The sequence below is a fragment of the Cygnus atratus genome, chromosome 5, assembly GCF_013377495.2.
Source record: "Cygnus atratus isolate AKBS03 ecotype Queensland, Australia chromosome 5, CAtr_DNAZoo_HiC_assembly, whole genome shotgun sequence".
In the NCBI taxonomy this organism is placed as follows: domain Eukaryota; kingdom Metazoa; phylum Chordata; class Aves; order Anseriformes; family Anatidae; genus Cygnus; species Cygnus atratus.
In genome coordinates, this window is record NC_066366.1 from 4,751,130 (window position 1) to 4,774,877 (window position 23,748).

General features: G+C 38.7%; 2 protein-coding genes across 4 annotated transcripts in view; both read right to left on the reverse strand.

Annotated features, from left to right (window-relative positions):
- Window positions 1–2,988: 2,988 nt before the first annotated feature.
- RPS13 (ribosomal protein S13) lies at window positions 2,989–6,653 on the reverse strand. The gene is made up of 6 exons (XM_035550087.2): window positions 6,539–6,653; window positions 6,329–6,377; window positions 5,144–5,222; window positions 4,228–4,397; window positions 3,773–3,873; window positions 2,989–3,067 (listed from the first exon to the last, which is right to left on the reverse strand). The coding sequence occupies exons 1-6, from the start codon at window positions 6,559–6,561 to the stop codon at window positions 3,034–3,036; spliced, it is 456 nt and encodes a 151-aa protein (XP_035405980.1). The 5' UTR covers window positions 6,562–6,653; the 3' UTR covers window positions 2,989–3,033.
- Window positions 6,654–6,782: 129 nt separating this feature from the next.
- PIK3C2A (phosphatidylinositol-4-phosphate 3-kinase catalytic subunit type 2 alpha) overlaps window positions 6,783–23,748 on the reverse strand; it is a 49,643-nt gene continuing 32,677 nt past the window's right edge. For all 3 annotated transcript variants that reach the window (XM_035550148.2, XM_035550149.2, XM_035550147.2), the window contains 19 exons: window positions 23,114–23,256; window positions 22,297–22,485; window positions 21,763–21,856; window positions 21,401–21,495; window positions 20,903–21,083; window positions 20,199–20,303; window positions 19,158–19,250; window positions 18,276–18,405; window positions 16,664–16,800; window positions 15,831–16,000; window positions 14,898–15,054; window positions 14,360–14,469; window positions 13,345–13,552; window positions 11,093–11,217; window positions 10,550–10,667; window positions 10,372–10,453; window positions 9,857–9,966; window positions 9,495–9,620; window positions 6,783–8,969 (listed from right to left, as the gene is read on the reverse strand). In XM_035550148.2, coding sequence (XP_035406041.1) covers window positions 8,787–8,969; window positions 9,495–9,620; window positions 9,857–9,966; window positions 10,372–10,453; window positions 10,550–10,667; window positions 11,093–11,217; window positions 13,345–13,552; window positions 14,360–14,469; window positions 14,898–15,054; window positions 15,831–16,000; window positions 16,664–16,800; window positions 18,276–18,405; window positions 19,158–19,250; window positions 20,199–20,303; window positions 20,903–21,083; window positions 21,401–21,495; window positions 21,763–21,856; window positions 22,297–22,485; window positions 23,114–23,256 — 2,556 coding nt within the window. In that variant the 3' untranslated portion in view covers window positions 6,783–8,786. The remainder of the gene's footprint in view (window positions 8,970–9,494; window positions 9,621–9,856; window positions 9,967–10,371; window positions 10,454–10,549; window positions 10,668–11,092; window positions 11,218–13,344; window positions 13,553–14,359; window positions 14,470–14,897; window positions 15,055–15,830; window positions 16,001–16,663; window positions 16,801–18,275; window positions 18,406–19,157; window positions 19,251–20,198; window positions 20,304–20,902; window positions 21,084–21,400; window positions 21,496–21,762; window positions 21,857–22,296; window positions 22,486–23,113; window positions 23,257–23,748) is intronic.

Sequence of the window (23,748 nt, forward strand, 5' to 3'; positions counted from 1 at the left end):
CTGGGAGAGCGAACAGACAGCAGGAGACAAAGAACAGTGCAGATTCAGCTAAGTTGCCAGGTATGAGGCTGAAACAAACACAGCTTGTGAAACTCAAGCCAAGACAAAGAAACCATGAAGGCAAGAGATTTTTTGACAGGAGGAAGCAAGAAAGCAGTGTTGCCCAAAGCTCACAGAACACCCCAGACTGCTGGGTAGGAGTAGGCCAGAGAGGTACCTGGAGGTAACCATGGGACAGAGATGGCTTGTTGCGTTTCATCTGCATTTATTCCTACTATTACATCCCTCCATCCAAGGGAAATCATAGTACCTTTACCCAGAGGGGCAGGAAAGGCTCCACCATTCTCCCAAGCAGCCATGACCTGTGTGACACGTTGGCAGCTGGAGCACAAGTCCTGAGCTGCCTGGGACAGTCCCGGTGCTTGGCTGGGTGGTAGGACACTACCTGAACGAGTTTCACCATCACCCAGGTGCAGTCCTGTCCTACAGCCCCCACAGATTAAACTTACCTCGCATTTCCACAGCACCAGGTTCCCCTGGTCTCGGGCTCCTCTCTCCAGAGGCACGCTGTAGGACTGCCTCCTCCCAATGCCAAATTCTGCAGGCAGCAAACGTGGTGTACCTTTCTGTCCTCAGGAGTACCTTCCACACCTGGATTTGATCTTACTGCAGGACCAGGATCTGTCCCTCTATAACTTCGCTCCTGACATTACAGCACAGCATTTACACAGTATTCCCCCTCTCCTCTGCTCCTGGGAGGCACACCCCACCACTGCAAACCACCCCTGCCATTCCCTCTCCTTCTGGCAGGGTCAGCAACATTCAGCACCACTGGAAACGCAAGGTGACACCAGAGCACAGCGCAACTTGCCCTCAGCCACTCCAGCAAGCCAGGGCCACTCATGCTGAAAAGGACACAGCTCAGAACATGCAGAGACCAAAATATTGCAGTAGCACGAAATATAAGTTGTGTAAGCTTCAGTACTACTGTGCTCAAAGCCATTATATCACTTGGCACTGCATATATTTACATCATTATTAAACATAATCTGTTCACCGGTGTGAACAGACTGTTGGCCTTCACACTTGATCTCTAGGCGGCACTGTTCATAATACCAAACTTTTCAAAACTGGTGTTTCAAAGTGCCATCTGCTGGTACTTGAATTATTTACACAGAGTTAGTTCAAAGTAATGACTACTGAAAGTGACTGCAGACTTCTCATGGAGTTAGCTGTACCTCAACCCCAAAGACCCATAGCACTTTTTTTCGCTATTCTCATAGTTTATTGCAACTACATCCCAAAACACTTAATAGATAAATACAAGAGCCTGGCAGGCAGACACCAGGAGCACTGAAGGAAAACCTCTAGCAAAGACTCTTAGGAAAAGCTGTTGCTACACTGATAGGATCTGGCAACCATTTATACTTGAACTTGTGTAAGGTTGTCTACTTTCAAGCTCTGCAAGAGCTACCCTTATGCTGTCTTGTAGTGAAAAATGACACTTTGTGCACTGTCAGCTCTGCCTCCTCTTTCATTTCTAAAACAATACGGAAGCAAAAATTCACACTTGTAAACACCCGACTGAAAGCTTAAGGACTTTTTTAAAATGCTGGCCATTACAACTAATGAACAGCAAGAAAAAGACTGACCCATATCGCCATGTCAGCTGCAAACAGAGAGAAATCTCTTCTTCAGCTCACCAATTTCTAGTTACGCAGAAGCAACAGCAGGTTATCTTGACAGAGCGTGGAAGCTGGCAATCTAACTTTAAGATGGACCAGTCATCAGCACTTCATAGAGTTCAGCTGGAGCGCAGTGCTCTTCTTTTAAAACTGTCTTAATCCCAAATGCTATATTTAGTTTCATGATCAGAGTACAGGAAACCTGTCCTTCTGCAAAACTGGAGCCTGGTGCCTTTTTGATCCATTTCTTACGGCTTAGCAAGCAGTTACTACACTTTAAAAAAAAATGTTAGGTCTATTTTAAATTTACTTAAATGCCTTTTAATGTGGCAAAAGTTAAGTAGTGCACCAATACTTAAGAAGTACCAGTCACAACAGCTCAGTAAAACCTCCATTTAAAATTTTATCTTACAAAAGACAAAAGCCTGTCGTCTACATTTTAGCAGAAAGATGACTCCTTGGGTCACAATTACTTAGAACCTGGAGGCACAACTTCAGTAACAGTGACTGTAGACCAGCCACTGCCCTTTGGGTTTAAGGGAACTTCCTCAGCAAAGACATGGCATCTGAGGAGCGCTAAACGGTTCTATTTACCCAAACCTCAAAGATGATTCTTAAAATTACTTACAAATGACACCAACAGTTACCCAGAACATCCGTTGAACTATGGCAAGTGCTACTACAGAGGGAAGCAACAGGAGCCCCAGGACCAGGAAGCTGCATTTCAAAAAGGAGTTCCTGCTGGCATCCACAGGGCAAGGAGTCCTGAAATGGTTTGTGCAGGTGTGCAGACATGCACACAGAGGCATGCTCTTTCCCTCAGCTGTCAGGAACCGTTTCAGACCCGTTTAAGCTTTCTGCACCTGTTCTTCAAGAGGAATGGATCCACATTAACCTACGATGATCCCATCTACCTTTCTAGTTTTGCTTCCCTCCGTCACCCCCAATTCTTTCCTCTCCACCTTTAAGTTTCCAATTTTTCCTCCTGTCTTCGTTTTCTTCCCCAGTTCTTCCTGCAGGACACACACAGGAATGGCACCATATTAAGAAAATGCACTTGCTGTGAATGACTAGGTTACCTGTCTAACTTGAATCTACCAGATCAAAAATCAAGTTCTAGCAGTCACAAACCCTATGGCTAATCCAGACCAGCAACAGCCACTACCCAGATTTGCAAATGTAAGATGGCAATGTGGAAACCACCACCACACTTGTGCTTCAGTCCGAGAACCGCCCGTTTACATCTAGCTTCCTGACACTGACCCATGTTTGTAAGACACCAACCACTTAGAGACAGCACAAATGTAGTCAATGGGAATTTATTCTTTCAGTAAGTCATAGCCAGCTCTTATGCGACCAGGGCAGAAGCTGTCGATGATTCACTAAAAAGAGAGAGAAAGAGAGAAAGAGGGGGAGAGAGAGAGAAATATTAATTGCAGGGACAATTATTACATACCAGTTGCCAAAAACCATTACTTCAGTTCAAAGCTTTAACTACCAGTCCTGAGCTTAATCACAACTCTTAAAATTCTATATAGGATAAAAACAGACTTCACCCTTCCTTTTAAAATACGAATAGACAACAGAACTAAACAGTATTTTCAAAAACCTGGCTAGCTGCACTTCAGCCTTTTCAGAAAGAAAAGTTTACCTAAAACTTCTATAGGAATTCTGCAATGTTGGCTACTTTTTCCTAGAGAAATGACAAACACAAATGACTATCAATTGTTGCCACAGCTACTGAGCCATTTCTCAACAGATTTTCAGACTAACACGAACTGTAAAAGTATCTCAGTAAGAACAGAGTGCACTTTGTGTAAAGTGTTAGAAAAATTGTCTAGTACACAGTGGCTTCACTCGTTGAGACAATTCTCCTTTTCCAAGTGTTGTAGCAGTTGTTTTACCCAGCAATGAGTTCCATGAATTTATCAGTTAATAAACATGAAAATATCTGTTCCTTGCAAGCTGGTTTACCTGTATGTCTGATCACAAATGCACTCTCGATCCTTTCAACAAAGGACCCAGCATATTGCTTACTAGACCTAGAAGACTGCAGTGAAAACAATAACCTAAAATAGAGGACTTACTACTTCCAGTTGGGCGGCAGTACTCTCTTTGTTTTGTAGTAGCGAGCCAGACGATGGATTCTGCTTTCAATCAGAATCAGGCGGAACTTGGCATCTTTATCCTATAAAATAAAATTGCATTACAACCAGGCTCTACTTTGACTTCCAGGCAACGTACATTTCAGATGAGCTCTAGTAAAGTCAAATATCCAAAGCTACTGCTACAAAATCCATACTCCCACCGTCTAAGTCCGATGCATATGGTAAATTCATAAACCCCTCCTTAACATGATACTGAAAAATCAGAAAATGTGAGTTGATAGTGATACAAAACAAGGCATAGGACAGCAGAGGGGCTCTCCCCAGGTGCCTAGGATTGTTTGCATAAAGTTTTAGAATCTATTCTAAGACGTTGTAAGGGAACTACTGTATTATTTGAAAAAACAAGTGGAGTTCCTATTTTGATTAGCACTAACCTTTCTGTTTCTCTCAAGATGCTTGCGAACAGCAACAGCTTTCTTGATCAAGTGATAAAGATCCTCTGGAAGGTCTGGGGCCAGTCCCTTTGATTTAAGGATTCTCAAAATTTTGTTGCCAGTAACAAAGCGAACCTGGGCAACACCGTGAGAATCCCTCAGGATCACACCTGAAACAAACATTTACATACTGCACTGAAGAGAAAAACCTTACACAAACAAATGTTATTACTTTAAAGTCCATTTCGCCAGACATCCAAAAAAAGTTCTCTCTAAATATTGGTTAAACCTTTCTGGTAGAAACCACGAACAGCAGTAGACAGTAAGTGAGCAAAATACTATTCACAGAAGCTGAAATGCTATCAGAGAGCACGTTAGAGGCAACTGACCCACCCATCACATACAGGCAGGTAATACAGTAAGCGCTACAATACTGCACGTAGATCTTCAGCAGAACTTGTTAAAGCTAGGTATACAAACACCCTTTGCTCTGGGGGTAACAAAGATTCCAGGGACTACTTCGGAGTTAAACCTCTGGAGGCCAGTAAGCGTGTTCTATTAGAACGTTCTGCTCAGGAGCTCTAAGCTAAAAGTTAACAGTAAAGTCAAGATAGGAACTGGTAAACTGGAGAAACTAAGCTTCCCGATAGCACACACTAGTATTCTTAAAGAGAGGTTCTAAAATTAAAAAGACACCTCACAATTTCTGACTGAAAAAATACCTGCTTCATCAAATATACTTCTTGAAAGAAAGAGACACACTGCATACTTCCAGTGGTATCCACATAGTGAATGCATACACACCACAGAAAACCTGTTTTCTTAATATATTTAACACAAGTTGAGGTAATTATTACATTTTCACAGTCAGAAAGATGTGTTTTGCCTACATTCCGGTGTTATTCATGAACCTTACCAATTTGTGAGGGAGTCAGGCCTTTTTTTGCAAGCTTGTAGATCTGCTCCTTCACGTCATCAGAAGTAAGTTTCAGCCACTGACGAAAATTACGAAAAAAACAAACAACTGATGAACACTGATTAGTACAAAGGCACAGACTAACTATGAAAGCCTATGATATGTGATGAAAATAGCTGTTTTGTAATGTTTGAGAAAACAGTTGAGAAGTTATACTTTTAATGATACAGAAACTTACTTAGGTTCTGTGAATCCATAGTGCTAGTCAAAATGGTGGAGAAAGACAGAGGTGAATGAAGAAAGACTGTTTAAAATACCCCATGCAGCCTCCAAACAGCTGTTTTATCATTAGCTGCCAGATTTATCACATGAAAACAAATTTATAGAGAAAATCACTGCCACTGGGAAGGAACTCTTTAACTGGGCCTTTGACAGAAAGGCAACGCTGAGAACCATTTAGCCATCCATTCCCTGCTACACTACCTACAGAGATTAGTGGAAGTCAGACTCGAAGTACACAAATTAATTGAAAATGAAAGAACTTGATCTTTATCCAGATAGAACTGTGTCTTTTCTATTATTTTATGCATTAAATTGTGCTAATGGAGTCACTGCTCTGTGGTTATTAGAGGAAAAACACCAACAAGCTGGGTAATCCCAACTCCTTCCACAAGCTACAACAGCTCCCAAGAGTTTTTCTCCCCACCCCCCACCCCCTCCTTTTTTTACACTGTCAAGTTATAAAAATAGAAATGGTTAAAGACTTATTTGGAAATGCTCTGTTGATTACAATTCAGAAAACAAATAAAACCCACAGGGTTCTTCACAAGCATAGCATTTGAGCATCCCAATCGTTATCCAAATGCTTTAAGCAATGTTAGTATACTTCACATAGCTTTACAATATTTTATTTTCAGTTATATTCCTGTGCTTTAGCTTCACGGTTCTGATGAACTATTTTTCACAGTATGGTTTTCTATACACACCACAAACTGATCTTTCTGTCAGCAAACAGATCCCCCAAACCAGTCTTGGAAAACAAGGTGAGTTAAGCAGCTGCTGGTTTAGTGCATTGGTACGCCTTAATTTTAAGTGAAAACCCCTCGAACAAACAGAAGGCACGCTGGAATTCCTCAAGCTTGTACTACGAGCGACAGATCGGCGTTGCACAAGCAGGCTCCTTACCGTGGGCACGCTGCGGCGGTAGGGCAGCGCTGACTGGGACAGGCCCTTCCTGCGGGAGGAAGCACAGCACACTCTCAGGGCCGGCCGACAGCACCGGGTGCTCCCCAGGGGGCCGCAGCCGGGCCCGCCCCGTTCCCTCCCGTCCCCCCGTCCCTCCTCATCCCCCCTCGCCGCCCCGCAGCGCGCCCCCGGCCCGGCCCGGCCCCGCACCCGGGAGCGTGCATGCGACCCATGATGGCGGCGGCGGAAAAGAAGGGAGCGGAGCGAGGGGACGGCGCTTCCCGCCCGCCTGCCGCCGGAAGCCGCCTCAGCGCCCGGCCGCCGGCCAATCGGCGGCGGCGCGGCCGCGAGCAGCGCTCCGCCCGCTGAGGGGCCCCCTGAGGGCAGCTGAGGTGCGGTGTGTCAGGGCGAGGGCGCCACACGTTTCTCAGCAGAGACCACACAACTATTAAAACCGTTTTAAAATTATTTCAGTTTATTCGTATTTTGTGCTGTAAGACACTGTGCTTCAATAGCGAACTGCGAAAAAGGCAGTACATATTGCTTTCGTTTTATTTCACAACGGAACGTTTCACAAAAACAGTAGTCTACTTTCCTGTGTTTAAGTGACTTGTGATTCTAGTGATGGAATGGAGTAAGTCTCAAAAGCATCAAGTGAGCAGGAAATATATCTAGTCAGTTACACAGAATACTATTTACAGGCTATGTACTAAATGAAGAATATGCAGAAGATACTTAATAAAACTGGGATTTGGGAGTTGTTAGTGTCCATTAGCATCAACCCAGTTTCTAACATTCAAGATATTCTTAGCTTTTTAATTGCAATAATTCCTAAGAGATTGGACCATGACTATTTTAGGCACCAAGAGATTCAAGTTTACTTCTTGCTTCTGTACTGAAGGGAGATTGGTCAGTAGCAGGGGAATAAAATCAGATTCTGAACAAGCTTTTTAGTGTGGGGTAGGCAGAGGACGTTCCTGTATTTTCATTCATCGTTGTAAATTTTACTTCTAGTCATACTCAGCGCTGAGAGTCTGTCACCCTTTCTCAAACACGCTTCAACATTTACCATTAAAGTGTGCAACTTAACTCTATCGCTTTGTCTAGACAGAACATAATCACCCTAAACACCGAGTAAGGTAAGAACACTATACCTGTAGTGCAGAAACTACCTAATTAAGTAACCAGTGGTATTAACAGGAGACAGTAAGTCGTATTTGTACTCCACTATCACAGTATATTTCAAATCTAGTGCTGCTTGAAATTTTTATATTTTTTTTAGTGGAATTCTTACCAGGAATGAGAATCACTGTTGCTGTCAAATGGAAAAAGAAAAAAGTGCAACCAAATTCCTCGCTCAAAAAGTTCTGTTAATGCCACTTATTTCTGGCCTGCAAATATCCAGCAGTTGTGCTTTTTACCTAGAGGCCATCATTTACACGGATGTACAGGTAAGTAACATAGGTGCAAGTGCCACTTCGATTTAGTGTCCAAATCTGTTATACATTTGATCACTGCTGTATTTAAGTTCTAGAAATTTTGCAATGTTGTAAAACACTGATAACCTGGATGCATTTCCTATGGCATCACATTCAGACAGTCTTCACTGGCTTTGGAGATCATGGGTAGAAGATGGGGTACAAAATTTTAGGTTGCACTAATTATGGAGATCAGTATAAGCGATTTTATCTGTAATTAACACATCTCAGGAAAAGACTTCTACTAGAATCTGCAAGTTATCAAATATGAGAACGTTACCCCTCTTTAAGGAGCAGAAAGTTAACGTGTATACATATTTAAATACCAGGAATGAGGTAAAAGAGAAGCATTTGAATTATAAGGCACCATTATTTACAACTTCCATTATTGGCACTCGCTCCAATAAATCTTTGAGAAGCATGCATCTGGAAATAAATGCAATGCTAAAGAATTTTTCCAGCCCTTCAACCTTAATTTCTACAGGCGTGTGTGAAGCCACAGAAATTTTACCCGTCACTGCTTCTGTGATGTTTAGTTAATAGCATGAGTGTAATCCTAAAAGTACATAGTTTCTTTGATATCCTCCAGCATTATGCCATGAATGACATAAGACGGATTACAAAAAAAATTATAAAGCAAAAATGCATTATATCCCCAAGCCTAATGATTAAGTTATGGTTTAACCAGCCAGCATGGTCAAACTGTTCATCTTACTGTTGTGGATGGTTTAAAAACACCTTCCTTTACCTGCAGCTCTTAAGAAAGACTTGTAATAATGCTTTGATAACATTGCATAAAAATAATCCAGCAATGGATTTCTAGAAATCCTTCAAATTAGGCTTCACGAAGGTTGGTCCAACATGTCTGTTGAAATGCAGAGTTTCTTATTTTAAGATGTACAAGTTATTTTCAAGTAGGAAGATGCACAAAGCACAAGTGAATACATCTGTTCCGTTCTTACTCAGGTGTTGGAAAAAGTTCATAGATAGGGTACAGCAGTTAGTCGATACCAGTTAACAGTCTCCTTGCTCAAGTTGAAGTCCTTTAGAGAGAGTGTAATTCCACCCAGGAAGAAGTTCTCTCGTAATGATTCCGCACTGAGCACACTTAACTGAAGTTCTCTCTGTTTCAGAGTCTCCATGCTATATCCACTGTACACAAGCTAGAAGGTAAGAAGTAATAATATTTTGGTTATCCAAATGAAATTACACGGATTACTCCCTTTTTCTGACTGCCTAGCCACTGATACTTTAACTGCACATTATGACCATGCAGTACGTCTGTTTCTCAGAGACTAGGCTGAAGCACATGCATATTTTGTTTTGTGCTCTTAAGTGTTTAAGAGGACCAGTGTTTTCAGATGCAAGTACTTTTTACACGCCAAGAGTTCTGAATTAATTATTTTCCTCATCCTGAATCAATGAATCGGGGGTGGGAAACAATGTTCAATTTTAAGATTCCTTTACTTCTCTCCATCACTCCTCAAAGTCAGAGTCAGAAATTTAATTTGTAACAGTACGTTTACCTACTCTGATTTTTTTATTTTATTTTTTAAACAGGGCAAAGTTTTGAAACAAGTTCCTTTTAAATTCATATATCTTTACAGATTTTTTTAGACATTATTTTAATTACTGCTTAGAATAAAAGACTGTAACTACAGGGAGATGTTACATAATTTTTAACTTGCCATTTCATTGAAAGTTGGATTTCTCGTCTTCCGGGAGATTTTGGTTTTGCGTTTGGATGTTTTGTGCGTGTCTGGCAATAAGTATGTTTTCACATATGGATTTGGATCTGCACCATCTTCTGTAACCTACAATCCAAAACCAAGTCAAGTTAGAAAACTAAGTAGTCCATGCCCATTTGATTATTTTCAAATTGCTAGTCTTAGCCATCAACCTAACCAAAACCAGCAGCTGATTTAGGTTAGCAGTTGGAGAATTTGTAGGAAGAGATACACTTCCATCATCTCTACATCAATCCAATTCAAGAAGGTAATTGACAAAATAGAAACAGTTTTTGGCAGGGAGCTCATCTCCTCTTACTTACCAGATCTTTAATGTGCATCACCATGATAAACAGAGTGCTGTTTCTATATGATATGGATAGCTTCACTTCTCCTCCCACTTTGCCTGAGGTAGGACTTGATGGACTTGCATCTGAGAAAAAATATATAATTATTTCCTTTGTAATATTTGTATATCATCATCAGTACTACACTAATTATTTACAGGCAAAAAAAAAAAAAGGACATTTTTAAAAAGATTTTTGCATTCTCTTGTAAGAACCAACCTGGAAGTTTAGAGTAAGAACTTAAATAATTTATTCAAGTCACAAGCAAACCTAAGTGATGACACATACTGTTGCAATTTTTGGTATGCTTTTTCATTTCCTAGAAACTGTACGCAAGCACATCTGTAAAGAAGGAATGCTATACAAAATCTCAAAGAGGGAAAACTACAGTTAATTTTAAAAGATTCCTTATAAACCACATGAAAACGGTGTCATACTACAGTCACCCAATTTATAAATATCACACCTCCTGCCCTGAAAATAGCACCTACCTGTAGACCTGGCTATTCCGTCTATTCCTTCCACTTTGTCATCACGAAGCAGTGGATGGAAAAACGTATAGACAAGATCACACTAGATTTGGAAGAAATGTTACATATTAGATTAAATGGTAATGAGCATTAAAATTTGAAAACCTTCATTGGATTTGCTCAAGTTACTTGAACTCACTTCTGACACCTCTGAAGAACTGTTCATCAGACTCTGTATGTAGCTGTTGAGCTCGACTTTTCTTTTAGCAGCTACATCTTTTATGTGTGTTCTTCCCAGAACCATCTTGTTAGGAAAGCTGTAAGGGGAGAACAATATAAAGGTTTTAGTTAATTTCCTTGAAGTTAGTACAGTAAAAATGTCATTGCAATTTCCATACTGAAGCATTAACATCCCTTTTTACAGTGAGTGGAGGCATGGCATGCTAATAGGTAATGATGTTTTAAAAAGGTAAAGAAACATTTATAGGTAACTGTTACAAATGATACATCACAAACTAAAGATACTGTGTTGGTCCTCTGGCTCTCCTCCATAAAACTTCAAGATGACAATTTTCTCCCTTAATTGCCATCTCTGAGGTCTACTTAGCTTGAAACGGAGGCAAAACTGCTGAGAGACGATCTTTAACTCCACCCAGTTGGAATCATTTTTTGCTGCATTATATTATTAGCAGTGCATTATATTTTGCTCATTATAACAGTGATGAGTGAGTGAGGAACATACCCTGGTAACTTCCAAAGAGGAAAGAGAATGCCAAGTTTGTTGTGGAGCTCCTGGAACTCATCAAATGTTCGGAAAACAAACGTTGGCTCAGCTTGCCCTTCTCTCAAAACTCTCACTACATATATCTGTCAAAAATACAGAAAAAAGAGACAGTAGTAGTAATGTTATAGAACTGACTTTGTGTGACCGTATTTTAACAATTAACTCCCCCTACTATGGTCATCTTTCTCCTGCACACATTTCCCAGTAACACTGTTTGAATTTTAAAGTTAGAATTATTAATAGCCCTACTATAATGCAAAGTAACATTACATGATTTTCCCATAATGTAGGTCCGCATCTGACAGTGGGATAAAAGTAGTTAAAGCTAAGCTGTCAGCATTCTCCCTTTTAAGCCTCATTCTAAGTTCACAGTGTATAGCAGGTGAACAAACTTTTAATAGATCAGTGCAAGACTTTATCTAGCCACATACCTGCGCAGCCAGTACTACTGTGAAAATTTACAGGTGCAGACTATGGAGGAACGTAATGGCTTCTTCCTCCCCAGTCTAATTCTCTAAGATTCTAATGGATTCAACTTTTTAAATGTGCTGGACAGATGCAGGTGTACTGCATTATATAACAGGAACTTCAAAAAAAATACTGGGGATACATCCCTAGGACGCTGTTATTCATGTCATTATAAAAGGGAAATGGAAGATGAAAAACTGCACGGAAAATTAAGTTCAGTGGACTCAATTTATGGGCAAAGAAGTTAGAGGGTTTTTTTGTTTGTTTGTTTGTTTTTTACAGAAGCAGATTACATCACCTTAGCAATTTCCTGGAAAATAAAAGGCTGCCTTGGCTTAGATCAGGAGTACTCAAATACATTTATAATATGGTGATTCACTGCAAAGCTTTTCTTCGGCTCTGGAATTCTTTATCTTTAACTTACCTAGGTGGTGTCTAGGAGATTAAGTCATTCACAGCAAAGGCAACTTGGAAACAGATACACGTTACCATATTAGCATAGCACTTTTAAAATCAACTTGAGGAAAAAGTAACTTGGGCTAAACTAGTCTAGGCCAGCAAACAGCCATAGTGAAATAACGATAATAAGGAAGGAAATAACATTGTTGCACATCTTCATAGGGATATGATTATCAATAAAAGTCTTAAAGTGTAACCCAGGTCTATCAAAATCCCGAACTGTATTGTTTGCTGTTACTTCTGCCCTTTACACTTTTTTCTGGATACTTTTCAAGGTGTGTCTTCATTTTGAAGAATATTCTTAGATGTCAAAAATACCAATCTCTACTTTAGCAACCAAGTTGTGGGTTTAGCCTGGCCAGCAGCTAAGCAGTCACACAGCTGCTTGCTCACTCCCACACTCCAACTGTCAGAACAGGGGAGAGAATAAAAGCGAAGTAAGAAGACTCAAAGTTGAGACAAAAAGACAGTCCTTGGGGTGGAAAGGCAGAAGGTGATGCAAATGCAATTTCTCACCACCTCCCATATGCAGACCCATACCCAGTCAGTCTCCAAGCAACAGCCACCTTGGAAGATGATTTCCCACCCACTTCTTCTCCCACCCCCCAGCCCCTCTTCTTCCCTTTTATTTTTTAAGCTAAGCATGATATTCCAGGGTATGGAACATCTCTGGTCAGTTCCAGTCAGCTGCTGTGTCCCCTCCCAACTCCTCGCCCACCTAAAGCCCACTCACTGCAGGAGGCAGCTGCGGAAGGGGGTAAAAAAGAGAAAGCCTTGACACTGGGCAAGTGCTGTTTGGCAACAGCCAAACCAACGGCCGTAAATCCAAAACAGCACCAAATGGGCTCCCCATGAAGAAAGTTAACTCCATCCCAGTCAGACCCAGTACAGCCCTCCTCTTCTTCAGGAAGCAAGCAAGCAGGCCCATTCCCAGTAAGATCTAGATTTCAGTGGTGGGTTTTGGTTTTACTTCACCCATACTGGGGCTCAGTTGGGTGTGCGTATGTGCAGGCTCCCCTTATAGTCAATGCAGTCAGACTTCAGAAAATTTTTAAGCTCATCCTTATCTGTCATCAGTGCATAATTCAACAAGTAAGGCTGTATTTACTTAATATCTGACAATAAAGGAAACCTAGTTGTCTATCTCAAAGGTAGCTACTTAAGGCTAAACCAGGCAAGTCACACCTGAACTAACTCTTTGTGACTATGTACTGAACTTAGAGCAAGAAGGAGAACGGATCTTGTTGGAAGAAAATGCGTGGAAAGGGATTCTACATACTCACATAATGTTTATCTGGATTATATCTCTTCTGATACGTAAACACAGACACTTGTTTGATTCGGCCATCTTGTTTCAGAGAATATGTCTTAGCAGAAAATGAAAGGATGGGTTCATCATTAGATGGTAGACCTGAGAAACGCAGCTGAGCCAAGTTATGAATGAAAAAATTAAACTTTGTGGCAACGCTTCCTAGACTGGATTCAATCAACCTACGGAAGAAAAAAATAACTTCAAATACTAGAGCGCATGTCAGAACACACAAAAATTGTTCTGTCAATCAGACAAATTTTAAGTCTTTAAGAAAAATAAAAAAACAAGTTATTAATGACAGAGAAACAGAGTTTTTAAACTTTTAAAATTGACTGATGAGCTATATAAATAGCACCACACAAGCATTTAACAGGAGATTCTGTATTCAAACTGGTTGTTATCCAAGAAGCAACAGTTTTCCAGAGTTAGTAACAAAAAAAAATAAAAAAATTACATGCATACTATTGCAGTCTGTCCCCCCCATATTTAAAATGCGTTACAATAACACATTTTGTAACACATAGCAACAACTCAGTTACACTATACGCACACACCCACTTGCTATATTGGAGTGTCATCCTTCCCTCCCCAGCATACAAAAGCACTTTTTGGAAAGCTTCTTTACACTGCATGCATTTCAAGGATACCAACACATACACTGCTATTAAGGAACTTGGATGCATTCAAAATGCAAGTCTCAAACAGCAGAATAGAATTGCTTGCTCTCACTCTTCCAAACCATTCTTTTGCATGAGGTTATTTTTAAAGGCGAAGTATCTTAGCACATGCATTAATCATATATGAAACTGGTCTTACTTATGCAGTTTACTGGTTCACTGATTGGTATTCTGCGATTGTACCATGCAACTAACTCAACTTCTACAGACATGCTTGTGAACGTCCTTAGTAAATTTTCACCAAAGCAGGAAGCTCCCATCAGAAGAATGATGCTGGTGGTTATTTTAGTTCTTTCACTTATCCAGTACCTTGTAAAGAAAATGGTAGCTTCTGCATCTGTTGTCTGGGGCTGAAGAGCATCCTGGACATACTTCAAGTCCTGAATACCACTTAGTTCTGGTAATCCAGAAGAAAGCATCTGTAGGAAATTACATTTGCAATTTTAATGTAATAAACATTTTTATGTGGAAATAATTAAAACTCTTAGACCTTCAAACTTAAGTGAAGCTGCAATAAATTGCTAAATGCTAACAGATATAGCCAAACAATTGCTTCCAATCAGCATTTATTCCCTTGTCTTACCTCTGCTGAGTTAAAAGCACCTAACAGAGCTTTGCAGTGTAATTTATGGTATTTTTGAAGTTTTAAATTCTCAGGAAATAGGTAGGTAGTTAAAAAGGAGCCTAAAAAAAAAATTCACCACATAAAACCTTCCCCAAAAGTACATCTGATATTTCTGGCTTCTAAAGACATGCAAGAGTTCTGGCACCATGAAAAGCTTAAAATGTAATATGAGCCAACATTACAGATCTATCAAGTTTCAATTGAATTTAATACAATGCTTACCAGGGAAAGTAGGTTAAGGAAGAGGTTTGCATGTTTCCTTATCGAATTGTAAGCTTGACAACAGAGATCCACAAACAACTGAAAGCGAATAGTCGGTTTTTCACCACCGTTAATGACATAAGCCATATCTGATGTTAGCACAAAAGGAGCCCGATCCCTGTCCAAAAAGCACAGAATTTCTATGTTGATTATAAGGTCTATTCACTTTGTCACGTGCTTCCCTCCACTCCCAGGTATTCATATCAAATAATCCATTAATACCACATTACTTTTCTAGTTTGGGATCAGCTGCTTACTGCCATCTTAGATTCCCAACACATTAATACGGTACCGGACCTACAGATTGCCCAGAGCAATGCTTAGAAGCCAGGTTACCTTACAGTGCCTTTCGTCCCTCGTTTCTAGAAGCCATAACACACTGATAAAAATGCAGTGAATATATTGTCACCTGAACTTCTCTGTCCTGATGACATAAACCATCTTCCCCTATGCAGAGGAGTAGTAAAGACAAACTTGCTGCTCGCTCTTGTCTCTAATGTTGGCATTCACTACTGTTTTATAAGCCAGTGACTGTTTTCATTTGTTTCACACTCAGAGGTATTTGGATTATGTAACATTTCTGGCACTCAATTATTCATTCATTGATAAAATTTACATAATAAGCATTTTATTTGAAAGATACACCTATGTGCTTTGGCTTAAAATAGTTCTAGAGATATAACATGGAAATAGAAAGCTGGGGACTTTACGGAATTAATTCTATACATGCAAGTTTGAATGCATTCTGGAAACTTAGTGGTTAAAGTGGAAGATATTGTCTTCTAACTGAGAACATCACTCATCAGGAATTTAAATGTTAATGCTTATAATGCCTATAAATATATACTTTAAAAAATCACTTCATTCTCTACATTGCTTAGCTACAGAAAATACCTTTTAAAGCTACCAAACATTTGTGCGTGACCCAAAAATTTTCCAAAGTCGATGTGAAACATATGCCCTGTGTTTCGAAGCATTATGTTATCATTGTGGCGGTCACAAATTCCCAACACATAAGTAGCTACACAGCATCCTGCACAAGAATAAATGAAGTTTTCTGAAGCCTGGGAAGGAGAGAGGAAAAAAAAAAAGTCAATTGAGAACAAGTATCAATGGGAAAACAGCATTCATACACTCAATAGTCAATCTTGACAAGGGTAAAATTCAAGTCATACAAGCCAGATCCTAAAATTCCTTTTCGAGTGTTCTTTGCAAAAATCTTTAGAAATCACGCTCTCCAGCAAAAAAGCGTTTGTTTGTTTGTTTTTAATAAATACAAGAGAAAGGAGGAGTTGAAGACAAATCACAAAATGTAAGAAGTAAGCAAACAGTGAAAAGGGTACAAGAGATTTATTTTCTAATGTGTTGTAACAGCATTGTAGCCAATAGAAAATGTTTTACTTTCGGCATCCTATGTCCCAAGAAGCACTGCTCCTAAACCACAATGAAGAGAGCTACCATTCCTTCCTATCTTAAAGTTTAATTTTTTTCTATATCCAGTAACCCCCCTCCGAAGTGAATCCTGAGAATTCATCTGACTCATTTGTAGTTAATCCCCTGTACATAAGGAATTTTCATTTACTCTTTCTGAAAAATAGGGAAAAAAAATAAGTTTCCTGGAAATTGCAAACAAGAATTTCAATGGAAGATGTAGAGTAAGAATTACATTCTTTAAAATGGTATTTATCCCTTTTAAAAGATCTTCAAAGGAACAATGAAAAGGTTACCTTTACATATTCTTCATCTGTAGGATTATACTTCCGCAACCATTCTGCCAGAGGTTTGTCTTTAAAAGAACCCGTCACTCCATATTCCACTTGAATTTTCCTAAGAGTTTCTGAAGCAGGAACAAGTTCTACCATGCCTTCATATAAAATAGAACAAAATATATTTATTATCTCAAGTTGTATTGCGTTTTCACCATTTGGTAGAAAGTCTCTTAACAGTGATGAATTTTATAATTTCATATTTGCTTCTTTCAAAATTGACTCCTACTTAAAAAGACTTATTACAAGGCACGCCATGAAGCATGTGTAGAGATCCAAGTTAGGCTTGCTTTACTACAATTAGTTTTGGACGCTACGATGCACATAGAAATTGTTCTCTGAAAGCATTACTGTGTAATTTACTTTCTACTACATAAACTAGTATTGGTCTATAACTGTAAAATATTTTGATACTGACATTTCTCACAGACACAATCTAACAACTTCTAATGGCTGTTGAGTGTTGAAATAGACCAGACTGTTGCTTCAGAAGTAAGGCAGAGTGGGATTTACATGTGGCCTTATTTTGGAGATACCATTTACTAAAAATATTTGTATAGCTAGATCATAAAAGGAAAACACTGACGTGATTAAAAGAATTTTACTTCTATCCTGGTGAGAGCTACTACAGGCAAATCTGCAATTTACGTCTTTTTTATTTTTCTCTTTAATCCTTCACGTGCTTTAGGAATACTAATATGAGCAGCAACAAAAATGTAACATGCTATGCCATCAATTCATTGCTTAAAGTAGGAAGAAATGTCATCTGTTTCTTGAAAAAACAAAGTCTTACATAAATTGAACCTTTTTGCTTAGTTTTGCAAACCTGAATTTCCATCATCTTTATTTATTTGGGAGTTTTCATGCTGTTCTAAGGTCTGGCTGAAAAAGTAAGTTTCTACACATACTCTTAAAGATATGTGTTTCCTATTGGCTACCTCTAGAGAATTAGCAACTAAACTAGCAAAAAGCGCGTTCAGGGTGCGAGGCAATCTTAAAGTTCTGTGATTTAAGTTTCAAACCTAAAAGCCTCATATTCCCAAGGAACTTTGAGAAGCATATCACATTAATTCTAGGAGGGCTGGAAAATGGACCCAGTGTTTCAATACTCCCTGACTCAACTTCAGCAGATTCCAAATACCTTATAATGTCAGTTTGGAGTTGAATACATTCTTTCACCATAACTAAATTTCAGAATCAGGACTGCCAAGGCACCATTAGTTTCCTGTGTTGCAGTACGAACACCAGAAGCCTTAAGCTTTTATTGTTACATTTATGCATTTGTACCACAGTTCATCAACAGCAGAATGCATAAACCTCAGGACTCAAGAGAAGAAACAAATTTAAATGCAACTCAGCCACCAGGGAATTCCAAACAATTCAACTTCCTATACTTTTTGAGTATGGAAGTTCCTTGTAAAGAAGGCCTTTGGCTTTCCACTGTTTCTTGAGCCTGCCTTTGAGTAGAAATTTTCTCTACGAGCATGACAAAAAGTTGGGGGGGGAGGGGGGCGGAGGTGGAGAGCAGGAGGGAAGACACCAACTGGATTATAAACAGCATCTGGTTTTGCACCTCGATCTTTTCCAGTTGAGAGACATTTGAAGATAACCATCCGTAGATCTAGTCCCTCCTGCAGCCAGATCTTATCCATAATCTTAATCATTTGTAAAGCCAACATATCTTGTCGCAGATCTTCTCCAACCTTAAATGGAAAAATAAATGTTAACTGGAGACATAAAATGCTTTCAGCAAAACTAAGTTTCAGATTTTAATTGCTTTACATTTCTAGTAAGGGATGCATTATACTACTTATTTCCTCACAGCTACGAATTTAATAAGAGAAACTACACATACCATTTTCACGTGCAGTAGACTGACTTTCAGATCGTACCACTTGTTCAAATGTTGGTTAACTTTTGAAATTGTAATATTTAGAGAAATTTTACAAAAACACTACAGTCTTTCTTATTCCTTTTTATCATTAAAACTTTACTGCCTCTTTGAGAAGATGCTAGGTAATAGCTGTTCCAAGGGAAACTGTACTTGTCCTTAAAAGAGCGCATTAACTCCAAGCACTACCTGTTATCCCATGCAGCTCTAGTAAGGTCATAGCAGTTATGTCAGACGTGCATATCATCTGTGAAATACATACTCTCCTGCCTAACAGGGAAGTTCTATGGATACTTTCAAGATTCTGAGGTGTTCATTTACATGGTGTCATGCCAGCACTAAGGTGGGAGTTTCCAGTTTTACAATTACAAAAATTAGCTGTTTAGTGAAAATTAACCTTTTTAAGACATCCGTTCCTAATTGTTAAGCTGAAGGGATGGTTTCTAGATGCACAGGAGGAAACTCACAAAGTAAGCTTACTGATCTACAGTAAATTTAATCACTGTTTCAGTGGTATCCATTATCATTTAACATTTTTCTCTCCAACGCACACGTAAGGCCTACCTTAAACATCACATTAATTTCTTCTCCCAGAGGGTCTGCATTTATCAGTGCAACTTTCAGTGGTACTGCATTGGAGCTGAAGAAAGAACATGCCTACAAGTAGATTTAGTGTTAATACTTGAAAAGGACTACTCCCACTAGCCCAGAAAACAGGACATTCTGACAACAAGCACGTATGACACACAATGTGCATATTCAGACTTTTAACGTTGCGATTGTGGTGAATACGTGCTTCTTTTGAATAAAGAGCTCTTTGGCTGATACTCGTTTAGTTCTTGTACGAAAGCCAACAGTGCAAAACAGTAATGGTTTATACATTTTGAAAAAGTGAGTAAAATATGAATAAATATTTTATCAGCAACTATTTTAAATTTTAGTTATAAAAAACAGTTATTTGTATCTCTTGCTATATTCTGTTATCTGCTATCTGTGGTTTAATTAATAGATATAATAGAGAAGGAAAGCAAAGGAACTCTCTACGTAGGAATAAATCCAGCGTTAGAGACCTTTAGGTTCCTAGTCATGCACAATGTGATAAACAAGGTTGTCAGAGCGGGCATTGCCAAACCTTGCAGAGTTCTGGAGAAAATTACCTGCCTATCATTTGTTGGATCTTCATAATGAAATAAAGCTATCGTTTGCCTCCCTTGATTTAGTACATCTCTTGGACATAACCAGTAACAGGTAGCTGTTCACTTTTCTGTTTTGATTACCACTGCAAACAAGATATTTTTCGTGTACTTTGAGTATTTCTCTCCTTTACTACAGCCAGAATTGCTGGTCTCAAAGCAGACAGGGTCTGAAGAAGTAATAAACTACTACTTTTTCCTTTTTAAATAAAAGTACCTTCACTTCGTTTTATACAAGGATAACTTTAGTCTTTTCTTAGCTAATTTTACTCCCTCTTTCAATCTATATTTTTAATTAAAACCCTCCCCAACTAGTGCAAAGAGCTTTCAAGAACTTGATTTTCCAATTTGTAAAAGCTTTGCCTATGTGTAATTGTGACAAAAAGGCTTTAAAACTATGAATGTGCTGTACCTTAATATTTAGTTCTTTTGCCACAAGACTGGGATTGAGAGGCAAACGGCATTTGTTCTTCAAGAAAAATGACTGCACACGTTCCATACCACTCTGTAAAGCAGCCTGCAGACACACACAAAAAAAAAGTTCAGCTGATATTCTATTAACTGGAGCATCTACAGGAAACTTCTGGACAAAGTTATCCTGAAATATACCATAACCAATGTTTTAACTCCTCAGTGTCAAAGGAATACCAAATATAAGTTCTAACTATTGTTTTGGCTATTAAAAAAATGCATATGCTTAGCAGTACAATACTAATATCACTTTTTGTTAAATTTTTCTGACTGAATCAGATAATAGCATCCCACTCTATCAAACTGTAAACTTACATTCTTATCATATAGATATCCCATTCTTTTGCAGAAGGGGATCACTCTTCAGGTGTAATAGCTTTAAATCTAAATCCAGCTTACTGTACACAGAAAGCATCCCTCTTCCTTACCTTATCACCTCACACAAATCCATGCTGCAGTTGACAACAAATTTGACAAATACATTGACTTCTTTAAGTCATTAGCTTGCTACAATGCAGAGCAACAGATTCATAGTCTTCCTATATATATATATATCATTTGATTGAACTTAGACTAAAAAGGTAATTGAGTGGATTGCTTTGAAGGTAATCTTCTTAAAGAATATTAAAAATTTAATCTACACACCTGTCGACCTGATACACTTGTTTGCTTGACTTTTTCTGCTACCATTCCAAAAAGCTGAACCAGTCTGGTCTGCTTCTCCAGCTCTTCCCTCAACCCTTTTCCACAGACTGAAAGAAAGGCTCCAAGAATTTGCTCATATCTTACACCAAACTTTGAATCATAGAGCGTATCCTTAAGAAGCCTGAAATAACAGGTTTAAATTAAATTTTCATCAAGGAAATACTGTGAACAATGCAATAGTCAAACAGAGAAATATTTTAGCGAATAGGTATTTTTTATATACGCACATATATAATCAGTGTCTTGATTTAAAAGGCAAGAAGTTTGCGCCTCATAGAAGCACTGTGTTTCTTCATGGAAAAAAGCAAGATGTAGATTTTGTCTCCTCTTCATCTGATGTAACTTTGTTATGAACTGTGCTATTAAGACAGCATTTTTTTCCAGAAATAGTAATCTTATAATTATCATATGTGAACAATGGAACAGAGAACATCTTACCAGTAAAGGTAGTGTGCTATTCGGATACTTCCCAATGCCCGTGCCAAAAGAAACTGGACAAGAGCACTGTCCAGGTAAGTTTCATACTTCAATGCCTAAATGCAAAGAAAATGAAATAAATGGGATATAGATTTACTTCTAGATGAAGGCAGATTTTATGACTGGCACACTGATAGAACCACTACAAATCCAGAGGACAGTCACAGAGCAACTACCTACTTAAATTGTTTTCCACCCTATGCAATAATTAAGGTTATTAAGTACAGAGGTATGCAATTGCATTTCCATGACTACTAGTCAGGGACTCCTTCGGATTTTCAAGAGCAAAAAATTCAAACTTCAGCGTAAACAGTAAATCTTACCTGCACGAATTGAGGGAGGAAATCTGTTAATTCATCATCACTTAATGTCTCTATCCAATTCATAGCTGTATTTCTCACTTCCTGATCAGCAAACCTAGAAAGTCATCACAAATCCACATTGTTTGTTCTGTTTGTGTAGGAATTACTTCCTTTTTTATGATTAGCTAGATAGAAAAGAATCAATATAAAGTCTGTAACAGCTCGATAAAGGACCTACAGGTTTCAGATGCTTCAAAGGCATTACGTAAGACACAAACACGTGTTTACGACAAGCATACCAACCTCTCAAAATTTCAGTCTTGACAGCTTTGCTATATACCTTGCTTTCTGTTACAAATTAGATTTCAGAATCCTAACCGTAACTGTTAGTCTTTGACTACATGACTTGATTAAGCCTGTCAGAATAAAGTTAGGTATGAGAAATTGTATTTATTTATTATTTTTTATTATTTTTATTTATTTATTTATTTAGCTTATCTTCTACTGAAGAAAAGTCATTTGTCTGACACACACAAAACTTTACTGTTTTCTTACTTTGAATCAAGTAGTTCCAGTGCAGCTAAGGGTGATAAAGGAGGCCACTGCTGAAGTAATGAATATATTTCTGGAAGACTTGCCCAGTCCCAGTGAGGGGCACTAGCCAGTATTTTTGGTAAGCTATTAGTATGAGTATGACAATAATGTCTCTTCTCCCACAAAAATTCTTTATCTTCTTTTGACAGCCTGCAGACAAAAGCATTTTAGTTCATAACGCAAGTTACAGAACATCACCCACATATCCCCAGTGCTACTGGCCACAGTATACGTACAGATAACCTTGCACACAAAATAGAGTGACATGTAAAATGGCTATTTCCCTCCATAAAAATCTAAAACAGGTGCAAAACAAGACTCAAATGTTATGGAAACAGTTGTTCAAAGTTATAAATTTCAGAGGACAAGAATAGGTTTTAGTGTAATCTGAAATAAACCAAAATGTTCGTGCTAGTTCGGTGCAGATGACTAGGATAGCCTGCCAGAAATGCTTTCATGGCATATGAACTGCTGAAATTGTCACTGCTGCTTGTAACTGAAGAAATATCAAGCAGGAATAGGCATATACAGCAGTCAGGCAGAGTAGCAATTTTCTAACAGGAGAATATTATGACACTGGCCATAGAAAACACAAGTGAATTTATTAAGTCAGCACCATTATTTTGCAGGTTTCATACAATCTCGTTTAAATCTCCACAGGTCTTCAAAATATACTAGAGGCACATTAAAGAAGCTTAAGCATAAATTAACATTACACACCCTAGCTGTAAAAATTGTCACGTACAAAGAGATCATAGCTACAAAGAGGTGAACATACCCAATGGTGTTATCCTTAGAGAGAATGGCGAGGAGACGTTCTCTCAGTGGTTTTTCCAATGTTTCTATGGAATGTTGCACAGTAGTCTTTGCAGCCTGAGGAATTTTATATTCAATATCAAAAGCATGGGATGGAAAGTCAACCTAAAAAAAAAAAGTTCTTAAGAACACTGCAGAAAGCTCCCCTTTCCAGCAGCATCAAGTGTTTAGGCGTCTGAACTCTTTAGTTCTACACATGTAACAGTTTTCAGGTATTGCTTCCAGAATATTGCCTGCCCCCATCTCAATTATTCCACAGAACTGTGGTCCTTAACTGTATGACAACTGTGGTGTTGTACAAACCAGTAGGCGGAGTACTCCTTTGAAGTGAAATGAGGATGCTTAGAGCTTAGCGTAAACACAGAACTATTAAAAAACATACCCAGTGGTATCAACCAAACCATCAACTCTAACCATATTTTGGGACTTCTAAGCCATGCCTAACAAAGTACCTTCCCTTGGGACCAAAATTTGGACACTGAACTGAGAATGAGAGGAACTCATGTTCTGTGAAGAAACTGAAATTGCTATTACTTGGATTTAGACAACTCCCCTTTCAGCACACATTTCTACAGATGGCTTTTCAAAGATTTTCTC

Coding starts and splice junctions, on each gene's coding strand:
- RPS13 (XM_035550087.2), bottom strand. CDS start 6,561: ATGGGTCGCATGCACGCTCCCGG. Junction 3,874..4,227: donor ATCTTGAGAGAAACAGAAAG/GTTAGTGCTAAT, acceptor TTTATTTTATAG/GATAAAGATGCCAAGTTCCG. Junction 3,068..3,772: donor CTGCCGCCCAACTGGAAGTA/GTAAGTCCTCTA, acceptor CTCTCTTTTTAG/TGAATCATCGACAGCTTCTG.